A 23,817-nucleotide genomic window follows, 5' to 3' on the forward strand; every position below is an offset into this window, starting at 1 on the left:
AAGCTACAAAATGTTAAATAGTATCTGGCTCTAGGGTATAGGCAAAGAGCCTGATTAAATGTCCTCCGATTCCCATTGGCTTCAATGGACTTTGGACAAAGCCCAAAATAGGCACACAGGTCATTCAAAATGTTCGGTAACTGTGGATTAATAGGTAATGATGATGTTCACCTAAGGCAGCAGAATCCCTACTCGTGGATCTCTCTTCCTTTTCCTTCATGCTCACTAGCTTTACATGGTATCCATATGTATGTATCCATTTGTTCTTGCCCACATTAGGTGGCATTTATATAGTCTCAACATGATCTCTACACTCAAGGTAAGTACAACTTAAATTATTTTGTATTGCAGTTAAACCTAAACTGCCACTGGAAGTACAGCATAGTCAAGATGTAGAATCTCAGATGAGCATCCTAAACAGAGAATTTCAATAAATAAATTTTTTCTGGTCTTTTTAATGGCAACCATACACTGTACAATAATGCAATTTTTAAGTTCAGTGTAGTGTAGTTGAATAAGCTGGCACCATTGATTTTTTTACTTTTACTTTTCCAAAAAGTAGTATTTCTGGCACTTTAGAAGCTGCCCAAGCAGTTGTGCTGCCAGGTTTGGAGTTGTTCTAGGCCTATAATTGCCCGACCATATGGCATTATACTAGATGCCATATTCCTTGGATGGAATTTGATCCTGGGGGTTTATGGAGGCAGTCTTTTCATCCACCAGTAAATATGACTCTGTAAATCTCTCTATCCAGGTGCCTTTAATCATAAGGAATCTTCTGTTGCTCATGTTTTAAAAATTACCACCACCTCACTATTTGAAGCTTCAGTACAGTCTCCCGAAGTTAAACTTAATTTCCCCATCTCTCCCCTCATGTTCTTCCCCAACCTTAAAGTGCTGTATTTGCTTTGGGCTATAGCTACTCCTTTGGCAGGCTCTCCCCATTCCTGGGCAGTCTGGAAAATGTTCATGCTGCTCTTACGCTGTCAGTTCAGATCTCTACTAGATACAGGTTTTGGAGAAGTTGTGGATCTCAAAACCACAATTAAACTTAGAAAGATGGAGATTGAGGAAAGGTGGGAAGAAGATGGGGACAGAAGAGGTGGCAAAACAGTTCTTTGGGTACTTGCGAGACAATACCTGAGGCCTGAAAGCAAGAGCGAGGAGCCTTTAAGTAATCTCAAATCAAGAGGAGAATATAATAGTAGGAGCTCTAAGAGATGTGGGAAAAAAAAGGGTGAGGTGCATGGCCTAAATTAAGGGTGGTGTTTGCTGGGAATGGCAAAGGCAATAGTTAAATGGTTTTTGTCCAACGGAAATCCAGTTATTCAGTTTATTTATACATGTGCAGTTACATGTAGGCTTCTAAAGAAATGAACTCTCCAGGGATTTAGCTTCCTTTGTATTATATCCATCTACTATAATAAAATCTTACTTTAATACATACAGTCACTTTATGATTGTTAGATCATCTTTGTTATCAAGATAACTGGAAGTGTGCACGTAACTACATATGAACAGAATGTAAGAACATAGGTTAAACTGGATTATAACAGTGTTCTGTCTAGTCCAGTATCCTGCCTCTAAAAGGAAGATGCAACAAATCACATTTGGAATGATCTGCCTAGTTGCCATTTTTCTTAACCCCTGTGATTTAGTACTTCTGTCCTGAAGCATGTGATATTTTATCTGTGATATATTTATCCTATCTGATGTAATTGTGGGCATCCTCAACATCCATATAAAAGTGTAAATTTATTTGAATCCTTCTGAGCTCTTTGCCTCAGTGATATCTTGCATACATATGCAGCCTTAAAATGTAACCCTTAAAATTTAGCCATCACAAAATTCTGACTACATTCTTCCATAGCACAGAACTATATTTTATGAATGATATATAACATGCACAGTTTCTAGCTACTGTACAAAACACAAGCCTTTCTGAAAGGAGCACAAAAATCCCAGTCCATGGGGCAGTTATTTTATTAACCACCCCACCCCATCATTTTAAAGAAAGAATCCCACAAAGGTAAAACTGCATTCTCTTCCTTTATTATGAAGTACTAGTACCTTGTGTACAACATGCAACTTATTGACCTTATTGCCTATGTCAATTTCAGCCTACAAAAATCAGTTTACATCAATTTATACAAACTGCAAGGCTGTTCAACTAAAATGTAGAAATACTTACAATCCTAGTGAAATACAAATATTGTTCATATGATTATTCTACAAGCAAAACCCGTAACATTTAATCATTCACACATTCATCTTATTACAATGTATGACTTTTGTAATCAATCCACAGTATTACCATTACCTTCCTAAATTCTTGAACACTACAATTGTTGCCATACAAACAAGATACATTATAGTTTGCAATTAATAAGGTTTCCATGATCTTCTCAGGCAATGCTGCAATATTAATTTTACTGCAAACAAAACTGTAGAGTTAATGGCAGTAAATTTAGTTTTTAACTTCACTCTACATAAGGCATTTCATACTGTATTTACCAAGTTTGTGTTTAGACAGAGGCCTATGTAAGGCCTTTAAGGACTCAACTGCAGTGGTCTAAATTGCAATTTTTTTTTAAACAATCTGTAAAATCAGCTTTGTATTTGGTTAGTTTAAATGTTAATTGTAAATAGGTATTTGGATAAAGATCTGTAAACATTAATGGTATATGTATAAATATATTTGTTAGGGTATTTGAATATACATACACTACATGAGATATACTTATGCCAGAGTTTATTAGTAGCCAAAATCTTTTTTTTTTTTCCTCCAGTGTGCTGATTGCTTTCAGTTGAAATTCAGGATTAATTAAAATAGTAATTAACTTGAAAATAAATTCTTCATTACATTCAGAAGTTGCCTTTATGCCTATCACATTATATAAAATACTAAACTTTCAAACTTCAAAAAACAATCCTCATGCAACTTGACTCAGTCAGGAGCAATTCCTCAGAGCTCTAGTATTTCATATGCTCAAAAAAGTGTGTTACAAAACCAGTACAATATTTGACAGCCAAAGCATATACCAGGAGAATATACTACAAAGGATTTTGTTTGTGTCCATGTTTTAGATTTTACTTTCCAGGCATATAGCCCTAATGTATATTGAATTATAATATGGTTCAAATTGAGACAGTAAGGACTGAATTATATTGAGTTCAACACATTTCGTTCACAGGCATTTCCTTTATGCAGAGAAAAAATAAACTATTTTAAAGTAGACATTTACTATTATACTCCTGGGTGCCAGGCATCACATTATGACACTGACCTCAGATCAGCCAGGCATGTGAATAATTTTGTTTCCTAAAATCAGTTGCTCTATAGCTACCTTCAGTTCATCACCGGCTGCAGCATGCCTTCCCTTTTGCTATTAATTTTTAAAAAAGCAAGAATTTCAGGGTAAAATGTAAAGAGTAAGGAGGTGGCTAGTGGAGGTTTCTGATTACTACACTTTTTTTTTTTTTTATAAAAAACCCAAACACATCCTGAGTAATCTGCGTGCTGATAGAAAAGGAGTACTTGTGGCACCTTAGAGACTAACAAATTTATTTCAGCATAAGCTTTCCGTGAGCTACAGCTCACTTCATCGGATGCATTCAGTGGAATGAATGTGCTGATGTTATATACAATGTTGTTGTAACCATCTCAGTCCCAGGATATGAGAGAGACAAGGTGGGTGAGGTATTATCTTTATTTCAAGCTCTGGTGTAAGCTTGAAAGCTTGTTTCTCTCATCAACAGAAGTTGGTCCAATAAAAGATATTACCTCACCCACCTCGTCTCTGCTGGCATTAGGTCATACACATGTCACTACATAAAAGTATGGTTTGGTGCTTGTCGCTAGAGTGCTGCACAGCGCCGAGTGGCACACCACTTCTCTGTACAGAGAAACTTGAAATTGAATCAGGCAGTGACTGATTTTGCTTATTGTTGGATGAATGCTAAAGTTCATGTAGATCCACCATTTCCAGTTTATTGACATCAGGATCTCACTAGTGAAGCAGTGTTTTCTCCATGTATTAATTATTTGATATAATACATAGGTTGTATTACAATGGGTTAGGAACAAGGAATGCTTCTTCATCCTTTGTTGTCAGTTGATGAAGCTATAGAACACAGGCCTTTTTAGGTCCAGTGTTCTGTGAAAGGCTCTTAATACCTTTGCTAAAGCTGGATCTTTGTAAAAGTTTCAGAATCTTGACAATTCCCCTTCAAAAGTTCGTTTCGGATATATTGTTTTTCAGTGATAAACATGGCCACACTTGGAGTCATCTTGGAGTGACCCTTCTTTTCTTGAAGATGAAGCAGGAAAAACCTTATAGATTTTTTGATTAATCATCTTTCATTGACAACCTACAAACTGATCAATAGCCATGACAAAAACCCCTTCCATATGTCTGTCAGTGACTGATAATTCATCATACATATAGTGTATATCAAGACAGTGTGGTTACATTCTAAAAAGACCCCACACAGTTCAGGTATAATTTTGTGTTTCACATATCCTCAAACCTCACAGATGAGCCAAAGAGGGATATATCCCTTCCCTGATATTTGCCATTCTATAAACATCCTACTTAGATCACATATAGGACTCCTGGATTCTTATGCCCTGGACCCCTTCACTCCTTTTTACAATAGTGTTGCACTTATGTTTGTTACTTGTGTAAGAGGTTTTGTTTGGTTGGTTTTGCTGATTACAGTAGCTTTTTAATACTAGAAAACCCTCTTTAAATAAAAATACTTCTAGATTTATTTTGAAAATAAATTAAACATTGTCACTGTAAACCATCAGTGGAGAACCCCTGAAAAATGTGGACATTTTCTGTACCTTGCCAGCCACCTCTCCCAAACAGCCAACATTCACACAGAAATTGAATACAGGATCTGCTCTGCCAGCACATCTTTTGGAAGACTACTCAAACGAGTCTTTACTGATAGGGATCTACAAACGGGTATTAAGATCTTGGTTTACAAGGCAGTTGTCATCCTCACCATTCTCTATGGGTGTGAGACCTGGGTAATCTACAGAAGACAGCTCAAGCAGCTGGAGTGGTCCCAGCATCGCTGCCTCGGGAGGATTCTCAGGATCAGCTGGGAAGACTGTATGCCTGACACTCACCTCCCGAAGCAAGTACTCTTCTCTCAGTTAAGTCAGGGAAGAAGGGCTCGCGGAGGGCAGTGGAAGCGTTTCAAAGGCATACTGAAAGTACATCTTAAAAAGGGAGGCATCAACCCAACAAACTGGGAGGACTTGGCACAGAACAGAACACAGTGGCACCATACCATACACCAAGCCACAGCTCACTTTGAGAACAGATGTGCTCATGAGACACAGAAGCGACAGGAGGAGGAAAGAAAGGGAACACTCCAGCCAACAACTATGCCTCCTCCAAGATTACACCTGTCACTTCTGTGGGTGTCATAAATATAAAGGGAAGGGTAAACCCCTTTGAATTCCCTCCTGGCCAGGGGAAAGCTCCTCTCACCTGTAAAGGGTTAAGAAGCTAAAGGTAACCTCGCTGGCACCTGACCAAAATGACAAATGAGGAGACAAGATACCTTCAAAAGCTGGGAGGAGGGAGAGAAACAAATGGTCTGTGTGTCTGTCTATATTCTGTCTTGGCCAGGGATAGACCAGGAATGGAGTCTTAGAACTTTTAGTAAGTAATCTAGCTAGGTACGTGTTAGATTATGATTTCTTTAAATGGCTGAGAAAAGAACTGTGCTGAATAGAATAACTATTTCTGTCTGTATCTTTTTTGTAACTTAAGGTTTTGCCTAGAGGGGTTCTCTATGTTTTGAATCTAATTACCCTGTAAGGTATCTACCATCCTGATTTTACAGGGGGGATTTCTTTATTTCTATTTACTTCTATTTTTATTAAAAGTCTTCTTGTAAGAAAACTGAATGCTTTTTCATTGTTCTCAGATCCAAGGGTTTGGGTCTGTGGTCACCTATGCAAATTGGTGAGGCTTTTTATCCAACATTTCCCAGGAAAGGGGGGGTGCAAGTGTTGGGAGGATTGTTCATTGTTCTTAAGATCCCAGGGTCTGGGTCTGTAGTCACCTAGGCAAATTGGTGAGGCTTTTTTTTTAACCAAACCTTGTCCAGGAAGTGGGGTGCAAGGTTTTGGGAAGTATTTTGGGGGGAAAGACGCGTCCAAACAGCTCTTCCCCAGTAACCAGTATTAGTTTGGTGGTGGTAGAGGCCAACCCAAGGACAAAGGGTGGAATATTTTGTACCTTGGGGAAGTTTTGACCTAAGCTGGTAAAGATAAGCTTAGGAGGTTTTTTCATGCAGGTCCCCACATCTGTACCCTAGAGTTCAGAGTGGGGGAGGAACCTTGACAGTGGGAAAATCTGCAGGGCAAGATTTGGGCTCCTCAGCCACTTAAAAACTCACCAATGAGCCCCCAGGTAGACATCATCCTCGCATTGAGGGATAGCCAAAGACGACGACTGTAAATTTAGAGCAATTTTTAGTAGATTTAAAAAAAAAATCTTACCAAAATTAGAGATTGTTAAGAACTAAGGTCAGCTTGTCTCATCTCTGTCAATGGGATATTTTTTGATATAAAGAGATGGTACATTATAGTTTAAAAATTAGGCTGAGAACTTACTGAACAACTTTGTATTGGCATATATTTGTAAAGACAATATGATCCACATGCAAAACTTAAAATTAGACTAGGAAAGAAAAACTATTATGGAATTCTTACCACTTTGAAGTAGGATACCGATATCCATTCGGAAGCTCTCTGACATAAGGCTATAAAACTCTGGCTCCTAACTCAGATTGAAAATCTATTAGAACACACATCAGGCAGAAAATCTTTTCCTGCAATAAAAACATTTTGAAACAATTCTCTACTCTATGTATAGTATACATAATTATGAGTGGGATATAATAGTACATTCAAATATGCCACAACACATCCAATTGTTTTGAAAGTGGCCATTCAAAAATGCAAAAAAAGTCAGAAAATAGTACATCAATGCAAGAGAAGCTATGTTTCAACATTTGCAGGTAACATCCTCCCACATCATATTACGTCTATGCCACATGCTATTCACAGAACAAAAGGCAAAAAAAATCCCAACCCCTCCCCCGCAAGTTATTTAGGCACAGATTATTATACATGACTAACTCCATTAATCTACATTAACAAATGGAGATGAGGCTAGGACCAAGACATCTGATGCCATAGCAATCTTTTGATATACAAGACAATGATTGTCAAAAATGGAAGATCAAAAAATGTGTTCATATTTCTTACATTATGAAGATAGTGTTCTACTGCAAATGGATTTAGCCAATTTGTTTTTTTCTAGGAAATATAGAAAAGATGGTAGGAAACAAGGCAAATTGTAGACAGAAAAATAAAGCAAATATTTAAGTTTTCTATATCAAGACTCTACATATTGATTGTGAAAATGTGTGCAGGAAAAGCTCCTCAGGGACCAACTTTGGGTATGTCTATACTGAAATGTAAGCTCAGGCTCGATGTTGTGAGCCTGAGCGTGCACACTGAGCATCGACCCCAGATGGAGAATTTCTGCAGCTTGGGTATCACACCTGTGCTCAGGCATTTACACTGCATTACACAGGCCCAAATCAAACTATCCCAGGCTTTGTAGCACCCTCCCCAACTGTAGATGCTCTAACCTTTGTTCGTGGTTCACTGTGGGAAAATGTCCAACCCACACATTACCGGAAGCTGTTGCAGCCCACCAAAACATCCTGCTGAGCCATCTTTTGGGTCTGCACACTCCCAACAAGCAGAGCCGCCAAGATGAGAATCACCATTTGAAAAACTTGTTTTGATTGGGCTTTCACTCCCGTTTCGGGAAACGGGTAGAGCATCCATGAGACGGTGGTGAATATTTAAATTGCTTTTTCTGACCTATTGAAAGCACCTATTAGAGGAAGGAGGAGGATACAGACTTGAACTGGCTGGTGCTGCTCATGACTCCGAGTATTGTTCCTGATGCTCCCTATGTAGACTGGCACTTTTGGACTAGGGCCACAAGCACAGACTGGTGCAATCATTGTCATGCAACCTGGGATGACCTGCAGTGACTCCAGAACTTTCGCATGAAGAAAGCTACATTTCTGGAGTTGTGAGCAGCTTGCCCCAACCTTTCAGTGTCACAACACACACTTGAGGGTTGCATTGCCAGTCACAAAGTGGGTTGCTATAACCATCTGGAAACTATCACAGATTACCCAAAGTTGACTTTCCAGCGCCAAACTGGCTAGCAATGGACCTGTAGCAATCAGGCATGTGATTTACCCAAAAGGTGGTTGGTATAAAGAAACAATATCCATGAAGTAATTGCTACTTTTGAGGGACTGGGGTTTCTAAACTACACCAGGGCCACTGATGGGAATTGTTTGTCCATAGTTTGGCCTCAAGGAGCACAAATACATAAACTGCGAAGGGTACTACTCCATAGTTATGTAGTCCCTTATGGACTACAGAGGCTGTTTTATGGATGCCAATGTGGGCTGCACTGGAAGGTTGATGATGCCAGGGTTTTTGGCCAAGAGTGAGTCTACCTTCATGGACAGGCCAGTACACTATTCCCACCAAATGACATTGTCATAAATGGAGTAACTGTCCCCACTGTTATTCAAGTTTGGTTACAATTTGCAGGAGACAATGTCACCTGAAAGTGAGAATAGGTGTTCGCATGGCACTGTTGTAGTCAGCGTCGCAAGATATTTACGTGCCAGATGCGCTAAAGATTCATATGTCCCTTCATCTTCAACCACTATTCCAGAGGACATGCATGCATGCAGATGATGGGTTCTGCTTGATAACTATCCAAAGCAGTCTGCAGCGACGCATGTTCATTTTCATCAACTGAGTCAGATGCCAACAGCAGTAGGTTGATTTTCTTTTTTGATGGTTCAGGTTCTGTAGTTTTCACATCTGAGTGTTGCTCATCTAAGACTTCTGAAAGCATGCTCCACACCTCATCCCTCTCAGATTTTAGATGGCAGTTCAGATTCTTAAACCTTGGGTCAAGAGCTGTAGTTATCTTTAAAAATCTCACATTGGTACCTTCTTTGCATTTTGTCAAATCTGCAGTGAAAGTATTCTTAAAACAAATATGTGCTGGGTCATCATCCGAGACTGCTATAACATGAAATATATGGCAGAATGTGGGTAAAACAGAACAGGAGACATTCAGTTCTCCCCCAACGTGATCAGTCACAAATTAAATTAACACTTCTTTTTAAAAAACAAGCATCATCAGCATGGAAGCATGAAGGGACATGCAAACGTTTAGTATATCTGGCACATAAATACCTTGCAACGCCAACTACACAAGTGCCATGTGAACGCCTGTTCTCATTTTCAGGTGACATGGTAAATAAGAATCAGGCAGCAGTATCTCCCATAAATGGAAACTAGCTTGTTTGTCTTAGCGATTGGCTGAACAAGAAGTAGGACTGAGTGGACTTTTAGGCTCTAAAGTTTTCTATTGTTTTTTTTTGAGTGCAGTTATGCAACAAAAAAAATCTACATTTGTAAATTACACTTTCACGATAAAGAGGTTGCACTACAGTACTACTATGTGGTGAATTGAAAAATACTATTTCTTTTGTTTATCATTTTTACAGTGCAAATATTTGTAATCAAAAATATATAAAGTGGGCACTGTACACTTTGTATTCTGTATTGTAATATAAATCAATATATTTGAAAATGTAGAAAACATCCAAAAATATTTAATAAATTTTAATTGGTATTCTATTGTTTAACAATGCAATTAATTGCGATTAATTTTTTGAGTTAATCGCGTGAGTTAACTGCAATTAAATTGACAACCCTACCTGTAATACATTTTGTATTGGTCATAAATCTGAAATTTCTCCCATTCCTATATTAAGAGCAACAAACATGGATCCAGAAATGTACCAGGCTCTGGGGCTACTTATGTCTCTTCTGTTTCTGCAGTTTCTACTAGTTCTGCAGCAGGCTCCTCCCTGGGAGTGGGGGGAAAAAAAAAAATCAAACAGCTCCTTGGAGTATGGACCCAGCATGTGCTGCAGCTGCTCTGGTGGTGGAACCTCTTGGAAACCAGTGTGAGCACCAGAGTCACTTCACTAGCTTGATCTGGTGCCTGCTGGTTCCCCTCTAGTATAGGAGCAGTTCAGGGGTCAGAAGGTCACCATCCCAGCTGACCAGGCTATCGTGAACTGCTGTTGGTTCCATGCTTGATGCAGTAGCCAACACCCAGTCAAGCTCCTCATTAAAGAGGCAGGATGTTGGGGAGTTCCCAAAGGTGTGGTTTTCAACCCTGGCTTTCCAATAGTCTTGAGCTGCCTAATCTAGATGCAGCACTGGTCACCAGTCCGGTGAATCACGCACACTGCCAGTTCATCTGCAATTTTGTAGTGAAGAGAAACTTGTTGCTTGCCTCGCACCAGAGATTAACCAATATCTGACTGTGGTCCTGTCACCAGGGAACAATGTGTTTGTCAATGGACTTCTTATCGGTGGCCATAGCTAGCACAGAAGATGGTTCATTCTGTTGTCTGCAGCTCAGCAGTCAGAATACAATGTTAAACATTGAGCAGCTATACTTGAATAAGGGGAGGCTTCCATTTCCTGGGAGTCAGCTGGTTAGTCTTGAGATAGAAAGAACAAGGAACATTGGCCTATGGGACTGTGTGATAGAATTGGCAGACTATCAGGACATGAGTCTGGGGGACCCAGGCCCAAGCTACATCCACACTACATAATGATGCACTGTGGACTAGTGGGGCTTGGGTTTGGATGAACCCCTCTTGCTGGATCCTATATTCTGGGTCCAGGGGCTTACTGACCTTAGCTTTGTGTGTAGATAGAAGGGGGGTTAGCGCTCAAGCCTGAGTCTGAGCCCAGGCTTACACTGCACTGTAGACATACCCTCAGTGCCGTCTCTTCTACAGCACTGAGTGCCAAGTATGTAATAAGGGGAAGTGCCATGGTATTCTCTTAACACATCAGCCAGTAGAGCTCGCTGAATGCAAAGATGGCAGGGGAAAAGGCAAACAATAAGCTGTGCTTTGCAATGGGCTGTTCAGGTTACTACCTCAGCTCAAAGAGGGAATCACTGAATTATTTTTACTTCCTAGGATGGCAAAATTCTAAGGAGAAAGAAATCTAGTCCCAAATGAATGTGTGCACATCTGCACACACCCCTTCAGATCTGCCACCCCAAACATACACCCACCAAAAAAAAAAAAAAAAACCCTGCAACTCCTCCTCCTCCTGCCCAGAAAAAAAAAACAAAACACTCCATGCTGCTCACCACAGACCTATAGAATTTTGCAAGACTAAGGTGCATATGTGTATTAGATATTAATCATAAGTCCTTTACAAGACAGATGCTTGTGATCAGAAATTCTAGCAACAATTCTATTTTGAATAAAGGAGACAATTTAATCTGTCCAGTTTTAGATTGATACTTCAGATAGAGAAATGTAACTACTAAACTGAGTCTAGTAGAGGAACAAAACAGCAGCTGGTTTCAGTATTATATAATCTTAGTGGCCTGTGAAGGAGCCCTAAAAATAAAGGATAGGTGTATTCTGTCCATCACATATGTGCAATCTGTATATTTCTGTCCTTGCCCAATACATTGGCATTCATGACCATTTAAAAATTATTCTAGCACACAACTGCTGTGTGGTTATAGTATAACCTTGTAACACCAAATAAATCAAATCAGAACTTAATTTAAACCAAATGGACATAGCAAATATGGTTGGATATATTTGCTGATCTTTTACAATGTAATTGAATCCTAGAGGATAAAAGCTATTCGGATCAAATGGATTAGTAGGTCATCTAGCCCATTCCTCTTCCACTGTAGATTGTTCCCCATGCTGTATTTACTAGGACTTGTCCAATCTAGTTTTAATATAATCTTTCATACTTTTATGATAAACCTGAGTCTTAGTTACTATCTAAGATGTATAATGGAGAATACAAGGGAATAGACCATTTTAAAGTTTATAGCTTTAGTGAAGACTCTACATTGGAAATTAGGAATTTACTGTATGTAGGATTCAAATGCCATTAAAGATGAATGCTTAAAAAAGGATGGACTTCCAATGCAGTTGTCGAAGTCCTTACTTCCTGTAAAATCATTTTCCTTATGAAAAATGTTTCATCCTACTGTATTTTCAGAATTAGTAAACACCATACTTCTATGTTCAAGGTGTATTTTATCCAAAGTGCTTGCATCTACTCAATTACTGATTTTGAAACTGGTTAAGAGAAAACCAAAATGTAAACATAAAAGTTATTACAAATGTGCAAACTTAATTATTAATCAGATTACAAAAAACCCTCTTTCACTAGTTACCACCTTGAACACTAATACATTAGAACTGCCTTTGTGTACATATTGAATTAAATCACTATTTTAAAAGTGTCTGAATCTATATGTTGATAAAAAGGTTTTCCTTTGTTTTAATAAAAATGTAATGGAGGGCAATTGACTGATAATATGAATTTATTGGTACCAAAGACAAAAAAACAATGTGCTAATTCAAGAATGACAATTAAAGAAAATAAAACACACCAGTTACTATGCTTTTTAGGACTGAACAACTCATCTACATAATAAGGCAACAGGACTGCCAAGAATATAGTGTAAGGAACTGAATGCATTAGCAATCTGTGCCTCCCACCCATTGAAAAATAAAGATAATGCTGAAAAAAATTACTGTTAAATAATGTAACTATGCCTGTAAAAGTGAGTATTATATCAACCCATATAACGATCTATTATACTCTTCAAAGAGAAGAGCTGAACTGCTTTAGCCACAACTGCCTTGGCTATACTGCAAGACAATGCAAAAGACCTTTGCTAGCAGTTTGTGGAGTCTTCTTGGAGACCTAGGGAGACATAGCCCTGATTTACACTACAAACTTATGTCAGTATTACTGCGGCACTCGGGGGTGTGGAAAATCCACACCCTGAGTGACGTAGTTATACCGACCTAGCCTCTAGTGTCAGTGCTATGTCAACAGGAGGGCTTCTCCTATTGATATAGCTACTGCCTCCTGGGAAGGTTGAGTACCTATGCCAACAGGAGAAGCTGTTCCATCAGCGTAGGCAGTGTCTTCACTGAGTGCTACAGTGAAGCTGTAAGTGTAGACAAGCCCACAGTAAATCATAAAGGGACAGCTAGTTCCTGGAAATTGTGTGTTTGTTTTACAGCTCTCCCTTCTAGCCCACACTAACTAATAGCCAGACACCTGCATTTGTTTAGAGGAAAGAAGAGAACAGCACACACACAAAACACACCACATATTCCAATAGGACAAGAATTTGATAAATGTTAACAAAAGAAGTTGCTTGAATAGTTTGCTACAATGTTTTTATGTAATAGCACCACACTAGTGAGTGAAAATGCACTTTGAGCAGCACATACTAGCAGATGGTATCACAAACTACAAGTGATGACGAATCAAGTGAAGAAAGCATTGTTCCAACAAACAAAAACCACCACAAAACATCTAGCCCCTCCACAACAGTTATATGGGAAAAAACAAAAATTCTCTCAGGTTGGCATCTCTTCCATATTCTGATCTTCCCACATTCTCAAATTTCCCCCATCTCCCATGGACATGACTGGAAGTTCTAGGATTGAAGAGAAAGCAGAATATCTGCCAAGGACTATGTGGATCCAAAAACAGAATGTTGTCCCTAACAATGTTAGCTGCTTCTGTAACCCACTCTATAAATCTTCTCAGTTTTGAAGAGAATAACAGAAACTATTCTCTGTTGGGGCCACTGATAAGTCTTCTTGCTTATAAGATGGGATTTCTTTGGCCAGCACCTCAAATTTCCAGCCATATGAACAACAAGGAAACAATGACAAATACATATTTATATGAGCATTTGAACACAATATGAGCATTTTCATACTAAGGTGGCAGTTCTGGAGGGGAGAGGGTTACTGTGACATAGCCACATATACCAAAGTATTTAGTCTCCTATACTTAAGTTGTTTACACCCTAGAAATCTCTTGGTTAAAATAATAAATAATAATAATAATACATTTAGAAGTAGAGTTGCAATACTTTTCAAAAGTAGTAGCAGCAGCTGCCGCCGCCACCGCCTTCACAGTGAGAGCACTGTAGTAAAAAGGAGTTTGTTTCCACACAGTTTATCATGGTAACTTTGGATCAGAATTCTGATCAGATTTAACAGTAATACTACTAGAAGGACATTAGCACAGCCATCCCTTCACACAAAAGGAGTTTTTAAAAGATAATACATTATACCAGTATCTGTAAAACTGTTTCATAAATCCCCAAAAGATTGTGTCCATGCATAAGGCAACAAAGTCAGTAAAATATTCATAGCATCAAAGCTAAATTCTTAGCCTTTGTTGCAAAAAAATAAAAAGTTGTCAAGGATGAAATCTTGATTGTTAACACCAAATACTAATAAGAGAAACCACAGAAACATGGCAGGAAACTTGCCATATCTGCATAACTTACAACAGAAGATCTTAACATTCACAGGCTTTTTAAAAAAAGCCACACACAACACATTGAGAAACCTGAGTGAAAACATTTTAGGAACATACTGATAGAAGACCACCAACTAATCAGTCTGTTCCTTTTTAAGTTAATTTGTCAATTAAGTGCTTAGAACACAAGCTAGACTCATTTGTATGAACCTATACATACAGTATGTCATATGCTATTGTTTCCCATTCTATAGAGTGGGATTGTCTTTAAATGAAGTGACTCTGGGCATGCAGGCAGTGTGGCAAGGGAAAGGTTAAGATCAATAAAGAGGCAATACCTTGCTTCCTTAAAGGAGCATTTTATGGCAAAAGTGTGCATTGTTTCAATGAACCCAAGTGATCTTTATAGAGAAGTTCAGTTTTACATATATGATTTCTAGTCAGATTTTCCATTCTTACACATTTTGACTTCTTCTTGTCTAGTGAGACAAATAACTTTGTAGCATCCCTTTGTAATTTTGACCATCCACATCAAGTTCATCACATCCAAGACAACACTAGAGATAATCCAGGCGCTTTGGGCTGCAACTCCTACTCTGTGGAAAGCCTCTGTTCCAAACACAGAAATGACGTTGGCATAATAAACAGGCATGACTACAATCCTCACCATGAAGAACACGACCGTCATCAGCACCCCATTGATGATGTTGGCTTTTGAAGACCTGGGGTACCCCAGCACTTCAAAGAACCACCTGCAAGAGAGAAGTGTTCACAAAACCAAACAAGTTTCAGATTTTTCAAATCTCTTCTTATGACCAGTCACTATTCAATTTATCCTCAAGCCCTCCCAATCCTAAAATGCTGCCTTGTATTGTGGCTTCATCTAAAAGCTCTTTAGGCCAGTTAATTATCTTGGTGCAAAGCATAGTGTAATCTCCATTACTACTTTAAAAAGTTTCATAACAATATTTTAAGGAACAGCATGTACAATAATCTCCTAATTTGAATTGTAAACTAATATGTAATAAGTATACATGTTAGTTGCTATCACTGTAGCGTAGAGGAGTGGTTTTCAACCTTTTTTTGTTTGTGGACCCCTAACAAAGTTCAAATAGAGGCTTTGGAAATCTTAGACAATTTGTGGACCCCTGGGGGTCTGCAGACCACAGGCTGAAAACCACTGCTGTAGAACATGGATAATTTGTTTTGTAAATTAACTTTAAAATGACTACTGTGAAATTTATTTTTTGTTCTTTGAACATTTTAATTTGCACTTTTTTTTTTAAGAAGTGAAACTAAGCTGAGAAATTTAGCTCCAAACTTCCTCAGAATTATAGATTAAGGCCCCTACCAAATTCATGGTCCATTTTGGTCAATTTCACAGTCATGGGATTTTAAAAATTGTAAAATTTCATTATTTCAGATATTTAAATCTGAAATTTCACAGTGTCGTAACTGTAGGGGTCCTGACCTAAAAGGGGGCTTTAGAGCAGGGGTCTCAAGGTTATTTTAGGAGGGGCGGGGGGGTGTCACAGTATTGCCACCCTTACTACTGCACTGCTGCTGGTGGCTGCGATGCCTTCAGAGCTGGTCAGCTGGAGAGCAGCGACTGCTGGCCAGGAGCCAGCTCTGAAGGCAGCACTGCTGCCAGTAGCAGCATAGAAGTAAGGATGACATGCTATGGTATTGCTTCTGTGCTGCTGCCTGAAGAGCTGGGTCCTCTACTCTCCAGCCACCCAGGTCTGAAGGCAGCCCCGCAGAAGTAAGGGTGGCAATACTACAACCCCCCCACAATAACCTTGTGACCACCCTGCACCCCCTTTTGGATCAGGACCCCCCAGTTTGAGAAACGCTGGTCTCCCCTGTGAAATCTGTATAGTATAGGATAAAAGTACACAAAAATGACCAGATTTCACAGGGGAGACCAGATTGCACGGTCCGGGATGCATTTGGTAAAGCCCTAATTATAGGGCAAGAAAGAAGTTTGGAATTGGTGTTGTGAGTAGGACCCCCATCTGTTATTTCACATTTGCTGGATTTGGGCTTTTGTGATTGGTGCCTTGCTACTGTCCTAGTAAGATCCTTTGAGATCAGTCTGGTCCCAAGCCAAAACCTCAGCTCTAAACATTACAAGTTGAATTCCATTATTATATTAATGCTTAGCTGTATGAAAAATGTCAGTGTGACAGAGTAATTTTGAATAGGTTTTCTACATTTTGATGCCCTACTAGAGAGGTGTAACTATTACATATAGCCTATTGCCTGGCAAGTAGAACCTGTAGGTTGGGTTCTTAAGAAAGTATTTATATTATTGTATGTTCCTCTCTTTCCCCTTCACTCACACAATAAAATCACTGCATTGAAGATTTGTACAGCTGTGACAGGTCAGAAAAGGGACAGAGAGGACCAAACCATAGAAAACAGCTTAACTGCTGAACCTGTGAAGGCATAACCAGCTAAAACTACTGACCATTAAGCAACAGATGTAATGATAGTTAGAACTTCCACTTTGTAATACTAATCGTATAGCCTGTTACAAATTTATTACTAGGGGGTCACAGCCATATTGACAGATACTTGTGATATGACTGATTATAATTACTAGGGATCTATAATGTCCAAAGTCAAAAATTTTCTTAGATATGCATCAAGATGCTGATTAGGTACTGTGCTGTGCCAGCATATTAATTTATAAATGCTTTTTAAACAATAAATGAAAAAATGGTAATAGCACAACTGCTCACAACCAAAGTCAGGCAAAACATAAATTGTCATTCTATCACTGACTAAATCCATGCTAAAATTAAACTTGCCTTTTATATGGACAAGCCCAAATCAGAAAACAGTAGAAGAACAGAAAGGAGATGCAAGGTAATAATTTAAGAAAAAGTAAAACCTCTATTTACTGTTATGACAATTGTGCAATTCCTTTGTAATTTTTTAAAAAGTGAATGTAATGCTTGTGAAAGTGCTGGATTATTAGACAGCGCTGGAGACTAACTATAGAACAGATATAGCACAGACAGCGTCAGGGCAGTTCATACTGCCCTCACTATTCTACTTATGTGCTTAGAAGAAGACAGTCTCTAGGGAAGAGGGAGGTTCAGTCTCTAGGTCCATTTAGATCTTTGTCTTTATGCCAACAAGAAAGGAAATTGTGATAGTGGTTTTTGTGAAGTGAGCAGAGTAGTGCTCTGCTGGACTGTGGTTTAAACCTTTAAATTTTAGGCAGACAGTTCAATTCTACAGCTCATCTATTCCAGATAGTGTAGGTTCTGTCAGCTGGGTTAAAAAAAAAAGCATACATCTTTCAAAGAACAGAAATCTGCTCTATAAGAGCAAGACTTTAGTGTCCTGTACTATACTTTTTTTGCATTAAATTAGTCATTAGGAATACTCATTAGGAATACTGAACAAACTCTTTTCAGTAGTATTCATATTTACAGCTCTCCAGAAACAGTTTCATCTGAGTCATAAAATTACTTTCTCAAAATATAAATTCAAGAGGTATATTATATCAATATTTTTCTAATTGCAAGATGGAGAGGAGAGGCAAGACTGACACTAAAATCCAGAAAAATGGTCTGCTTTTTCTTCTATGGTTTTATTGTTCTAAATTTTGTCTTTAGACTACAATCTTTAGAAGAAATTATTGTAAATAAGAGGGTGAAAATATTTCACGTGCCAAGTATGTTATTTCATAACATTACATGCTACCATTAATTGGGCTACAAGATTGTTAGTTACAGTTTTCCTTTAGGGTTGTATTATCCCTACATTCAACTCTGGCACTTTCTGACAAGTTAAACAAAACAATTTTCTTATGTTCTTTTAAAATTAAAATAAGGATATAGTGAGGTACAAATAGTTTAAAATGGTGAGATGAGATTTTTCATATGTTACAAAGAATCCTAAATTGAACTAAGTTGACCTGTATTTTGTATACTGTCTGGTGAGAATTTAAGCCAAATCATGAGAGTGATAAGTCCTGGCACAGTCAAAGAATTATGATGTGATTGGAACAACAGAGACTTGGTGGGATAACTCACATGACTGGAGTACTGTCATGGATGGATACAAACTGTTCAGGAAGGACAGACAAGGCAGAAAAGGTGGGGTAGTTGCATTGTACTTAAGAGAGCAGTATGACCACTCAGAGCTGCAGTATGAAACTGCAAAAAAACCTGAGAATCTCTGGATTAAGTTGAGAAGTGTGAGCAACAAGGAGGATGTCATGGTGGGAATCTGCTATAGACCACCAGACCAGGGGGATGAGGTGGATGAGGCTCTCTTTAAGCAATTAACAGAAGTTACTAGATCACAGGCCCTGGTTCTCATGGACTTCAATCACCCCGGTATCTGCTGGGAGAGCAATACAGTAGTGCACAGACAATCCAGGAAGTTTTTGGAAATTGTAGGGGACAATTTCCTGGTGTAAGTGCTGGAGGAAGCAACTAGGGGCAGAGCTCTTCTTGACCTGTTGCTCACAAACAGGGAAGAATTAGTAGGTGAAGCAAAAGTGGATGGGAACCTGGGAGTCAGTGACCACGAGATGGTAGAGTTCAGATCCTGACACAGGAAAGAAAGGAGAGCAGCAGAATATGGACTCTGAACTTCAGAAAAGCAGAGACTTTGACTCCCTCAGGGAACTGATGGGCAGGATCCCCTGGGAGAATAACATGAGGGGAAAAGGAATCCAGGAGAGCTGGCTGTATTTTAAAGAATCCTTATTGTGGTTGCAGGAACAAACCATCCCGATGTGTAGAAAGAATAGTAAATATGGCAGGCGACCAGCTTGGCTTAACAGTGAAATCCTTGCTGATCTTGAACTCAAAAAAGAAGCTTACAGGAAGTGGAAGATTGGACAAATGACCAGGGAGGAGTATAAAAATATTGCTTAGGCATGAAGGAGTGAAATCAGGAAGGCCAAATCACACCTGGAGTTGCAGTTAGCAATGGATGTTAAGAGTAACAAGAAGGGTTTCTACAGTTATATTAGCAACAAGGTGGTGGTCAGGGAAAGTGTGGGACCCTTACTGAATGGGGGAGGCAACCTAGTGACAGAGGATGTGGAAAAAGCTAATGTACTCAATGCTTTTTTTGCCTCTGTCTTCACGAACAAGGTCAGTTCCCAGACTACTGCACTGTGCAGCACAGTATGAGGAGGAAGTGACTAGCCCTCTGTGGAGAAAGAAGTGGTTCAGGACTATTTAGAAAAGCTGGATGAGCACAAGTCCCCTTAGATGCAGTGCATCCGGCCCCATGTGCTAAAGAAGCTGGCAGATGTGGTTGCAGAGACATTGGCCATTATCTTTGAACACTTATGGCAATTGGGGGAGGTCCTAGATAACTGGAAACAGGCTAATGTAGTGCCCATCTTTAAAAAAGGAAAGGAGGAGGATCCAGGGAACTACAGGCCAGTCAGCCTCACCTCAGTCCCTGGAAAAATCATGGAGCACGTCCTCAAGGAATCAATTTTGAAGCACTTTGAGGAGACTAAAGTGATCAGGAGCAGTCAGCATGGATTCACCAAGAGCAAGTCATGCCTGACTAACCTAATTGCCTTCTATGATGAGATAACTGGCTCTGTGGATGAGGGGAAAACAGTGGATGTGTTATTCCTTGACTTTAGCAAAGCTTTTGATACGGTCTCCCACAGTATTCTTGCCAGCAAGTTAGAGAAGTATGGGCTGGATGAATGGACTATAAGGTGGATAGAAAGTTGTCTAGATTGTCAGGCTCAACGGGTAGTGATCAATGGCTCCATGTCTAGTTGGCAGTCAGTATCAAGCAGAGTGCTCCAAGGATCAGTCCTGGGGCCGGTTTTGTTCAATATCTTGATTAATGATCTGGAGGATGGCGCGGATTACACCCTCAGCAAGTTTGCAGAGCACACTTCACTGGGAGAAGTGGTAGATATGCTGGAGGGTAGGGATAGGATACAGAGGGACCTAGACAAATTGGAGGATTGGGCCAAAAGAAATCTGATGAGATTCAACAAGGACAAGTGAACAGTCCTGCACTTAGGAAGGAAGAATCCCATGCACTGCTACCGTCTAGGGACCGAGTGGCTAGTCAGCAGTTCTGTAGAAAAGGACCTATGGGTTACGGTGGACAAGAAGCTGGATATGAGTCAGTGTGCCCTTGTTGCCAAGAAGGCAAATGGCATTTTGGGCTGTATAAGTAGGAGCATTGCCAGCAGATTGAGGGACATGATCATTCCCTTCTATTCAGCATTGGTGAGGCCTCATCTGGAGTACTGTATCCAGTTTTGGGCCCCACACTACAAAGAGAGTCCAGTGGAGGGCAACAAAAGTGATTAGGGGGCTGGAGCACATGATTTATGAGGAGAGGCTGAGGGAACTGGGATTGTTTAGTCTGCAGAAGAGGAAAAAAATGAGGGGGGGGATTTGATAGCTGCTTTCAACTACCTGAAAGGGGGTTCCAAAGAGGACGGATCTAGACTGTTCAGTGGTACCAGATGATAGAACAAGGAGTAATGGTCTCAAGATGCAGTGGGGGAGGTTTCGGTTGGATATTAGGAAAAACATTTTCACTAGGAGGGTAGTGAAGCACTGGAATGGGTTACCTAGGGAGGTGGTAGAATCTCCTTCCTTAGAGGTTTAAGGTCAGGCTTGACAGAGCCCTGGCTGAGATTATTTAGTTGGGGATTAGGTCCTGCTTTGACCAGGGGGTTGGACTAGATGACCTCCAGAGGTCCCTTCTGACCCTGATATTTTATGATTCTATGATAATTGAGTTGTTTTTATATAAATCAATGGAATTTGGAGATTAAAATGCAATTGTATATTATAACTGCAGCTTGGTGTTATTTTTGTTAACACTATAGCAGAGAACAAACAAAAAGACATAATATAAACTAATCTTTATGAACAATTTACTTTAGTTACTGTCTCAGAGGTCTGGTTCTTCTCAAATTTAATTAAAGTTATATATATAAATTTATGGGACAATAAATCCCTTAATGTAATAGACTATCACCATCTTCTGCAGAGATTCCTGTTTGTCTGCTAAGATAATAATTCTGGGTATTTGAGGACACTTGGCCTCAGTCAAAGAACTTTTAAATAAACATTTAAAGTAAATTGTGTATCTTTAATGATATGATATGTTGTGATGCTTCATATCACAATCTTTTAAAAAAAAGAAGAAGAAGAAAGGATTGATACAGATACCACTGAAAAAATCTGGGTGAAATCCTGGCCCTATTGAAGTTAATGGGAGTTTACCCATTGACTGCAATGGGGGGGTAGGATTTCATCCCAGGGAGGCAAGAATACCTTTTTATATAACCTTGATAAGGCCACAACTGGATCTTTTTCCTACGGACTCCTCAATACCGAAGTAATATTGATAGATTAAAGCAAGAACCACCACCTTGCAGTTTCTGAACAAATAAAAAGTAACCTTTATGGATCATTATAATCTCACCCCGTCTCTCTAACTGAAAAGCTGAGCTTGCCAACCCAGTGTTTGAGACAGACCCCAACATGGCACCTTCTCATAGAGCTACTAGAGACTATGTAGTATACTATACTCTACTGCAGGGGTTCTCAAACTTCATTGCACCGCGACCTTCTTCTAACAAAAAATTACTACACAACCCCAGGACAGGGGACTGAAACCAGAGCAGTATTATAAAATATTGACAGCAAGTAATCTAGAACAATGATAAAGGTTTCTAAATATCAGAAGGATGAAGTTCTGGAACAGCCTTCCAAGTGGAGTCATGGGGGCAAAAAACTTAACTGGCTTCAAGACTGAACTTGCTAAATTCATGGAAAGGATGGTATGAGACTACCTAAAATGGCATGTAGCTGATGTGCGACTGTTTGAAGCAAGTATCTTCAATAGCCACTGATGGGGAGGGCTCTGAGTTACTATACAGAATTCTTTCCCAGGTGTTTGGCTGGTGGGTCTTGCCCTAGGGTCAGATTGCCAGAGACTGTGAGGGTGGTTTTTCCCCCCCTTCCTCTGCAGCACAGGGCACGGGTCACTTGCAGGTTTAAACTAGTGTAAATGGTGGATTCTCTGTAACCTGAAGTCTTTAAATCATGACTTGATGACTTCAATAAGTCAGCTAGAGGTTATGAGTCTATTACAGGACTGGGCAGGTGAGGTTCTTTTTTATCTAATAACCTATTTATACCCATCTAATTTATACACTTATGCATACTCTTTCGTTCAATAGATTTATGCCAACTTCATGTTGCATACAGAATGCTATTTACAATAAGGAGGAACTCCTCTGGAATGCACTGAAACAGTTCTAGAAGTACAATAACCCGAAATTTTCATAGCAAGCAAGCTTTTTTCGGCTTATAAATCTGGCTATGTTCAAGTGTGACTACAGAAAGTGAATCAAATTTCTGTTATTTACAGTTAAATTCAGTTATCTAACAAGACAAGACACAAGTTAAAGTAAAATAATTAACAACCACCTACCGCTGATTCACAAAAGGAGTAGAGAACTCTGCAAGTAGACGGAAGTTACCAAAATATGCCAACATTCCTTCATCCTACATAGCAAGATAAATATTAAAAAGAAGAATCAGGGATGTAAACTAGTCAGAAATTTAAATCTGAAGAACACATTGACCATTTCCATTTTGTTAAAGTTTCCCAGCATTTGTAAAATTGTATAGGATCTCAAATATTTTACCAAAACTGAAAGTGTCAAGTAAATGTAATAAATTTCATAATCCTCTTTATAAAAAACTTTAAAGTAAACTGTTTAACATTTAATACTGCTGCCCTTTGATTTTTTTAAAAAATGATAAATTAAGAAAGCAGGGAAATATGCAATGTGTCTTGTGACTCCAAATCATTGACCAAGTATTCAAAATACTTTAGTTATTTGTGGAACATTAAACAAATGCCAAAAGTTGGCTAATGAATGATGGCACTCCCTAATCAACGTAAAAATAGTGGTAAGTTATGATAAATTAAAACGGATCTATTTTAGAGTGATCTAAAATGATTCAAGAACATTTTGAATCTCATGTTTTAAATAAATCCAGCAGAACCATACTTTAAACTCAGAGAAAAGGAGTACTCGTTTAAGTAAGTTAGTTAGCCAAAACAGAGCCTGAAGGTCAGATCCTTGGTTCTGTTCCAACTCTTCTGCACTGCTCCATCACTGCAAAAGAGCTGGAAAGCCTGCATAACTAGCCAGCTGGATTCTCTCAGCTCAGGGGAAATCTGTGGATGGTGTAGAATAGACTATGCAAGCTCTACTCTAATCTTGTTAGAGGCCCCAGCAAAGGGGATAGGTTGGAGGAAGGGCA

At 39.1% G+C, this 23,817-nt stretch overlaps 1 protein-coding gene across 1 annotated transcript in view; it reads right to left on the reverse strand.

Moving 5' to 3' along the window:
* Nucleotides 1-2,030: 2,030 nt before the first annotated feature.
* The window catches only part of TLCD4 (TLC domain containing 4), a 58,220-nt gene continuing 36,433 nt past the window's right edge, over nt 2,031-23,817 (reverse strand). The window contains exons 6-7 of the mRNA XM_048860659.2: nt 22,976-23,049; nt 2,031-15,261 (exon numbers count right to left, since the gene is read on the reverse strand). Coding sequence (XP_048716616.1) covers nt 14,946-15,261; nt 22,976-23,049 — 390 coding nt within the window. The 3' untranslated portion in view covers nt 2,031-14,945. The remainder of the gene's footprint in view (nt 15,262-22,975; nt 23,050-23,817) is intronic.

Source organism: Caretta caretta, chromosome 8 (assembly GCF_965140235.1).
Source record: "Caretta caretta isolate rCarCar2 chromosome 8, rCarCar1.hap1, whole genome shotgun sequence".
Taxonomy (NCBI): Eukaryota; Metazoa; Chordata; order Testudines; family Cheloniidae; genus Caretta; species Caretta caretta.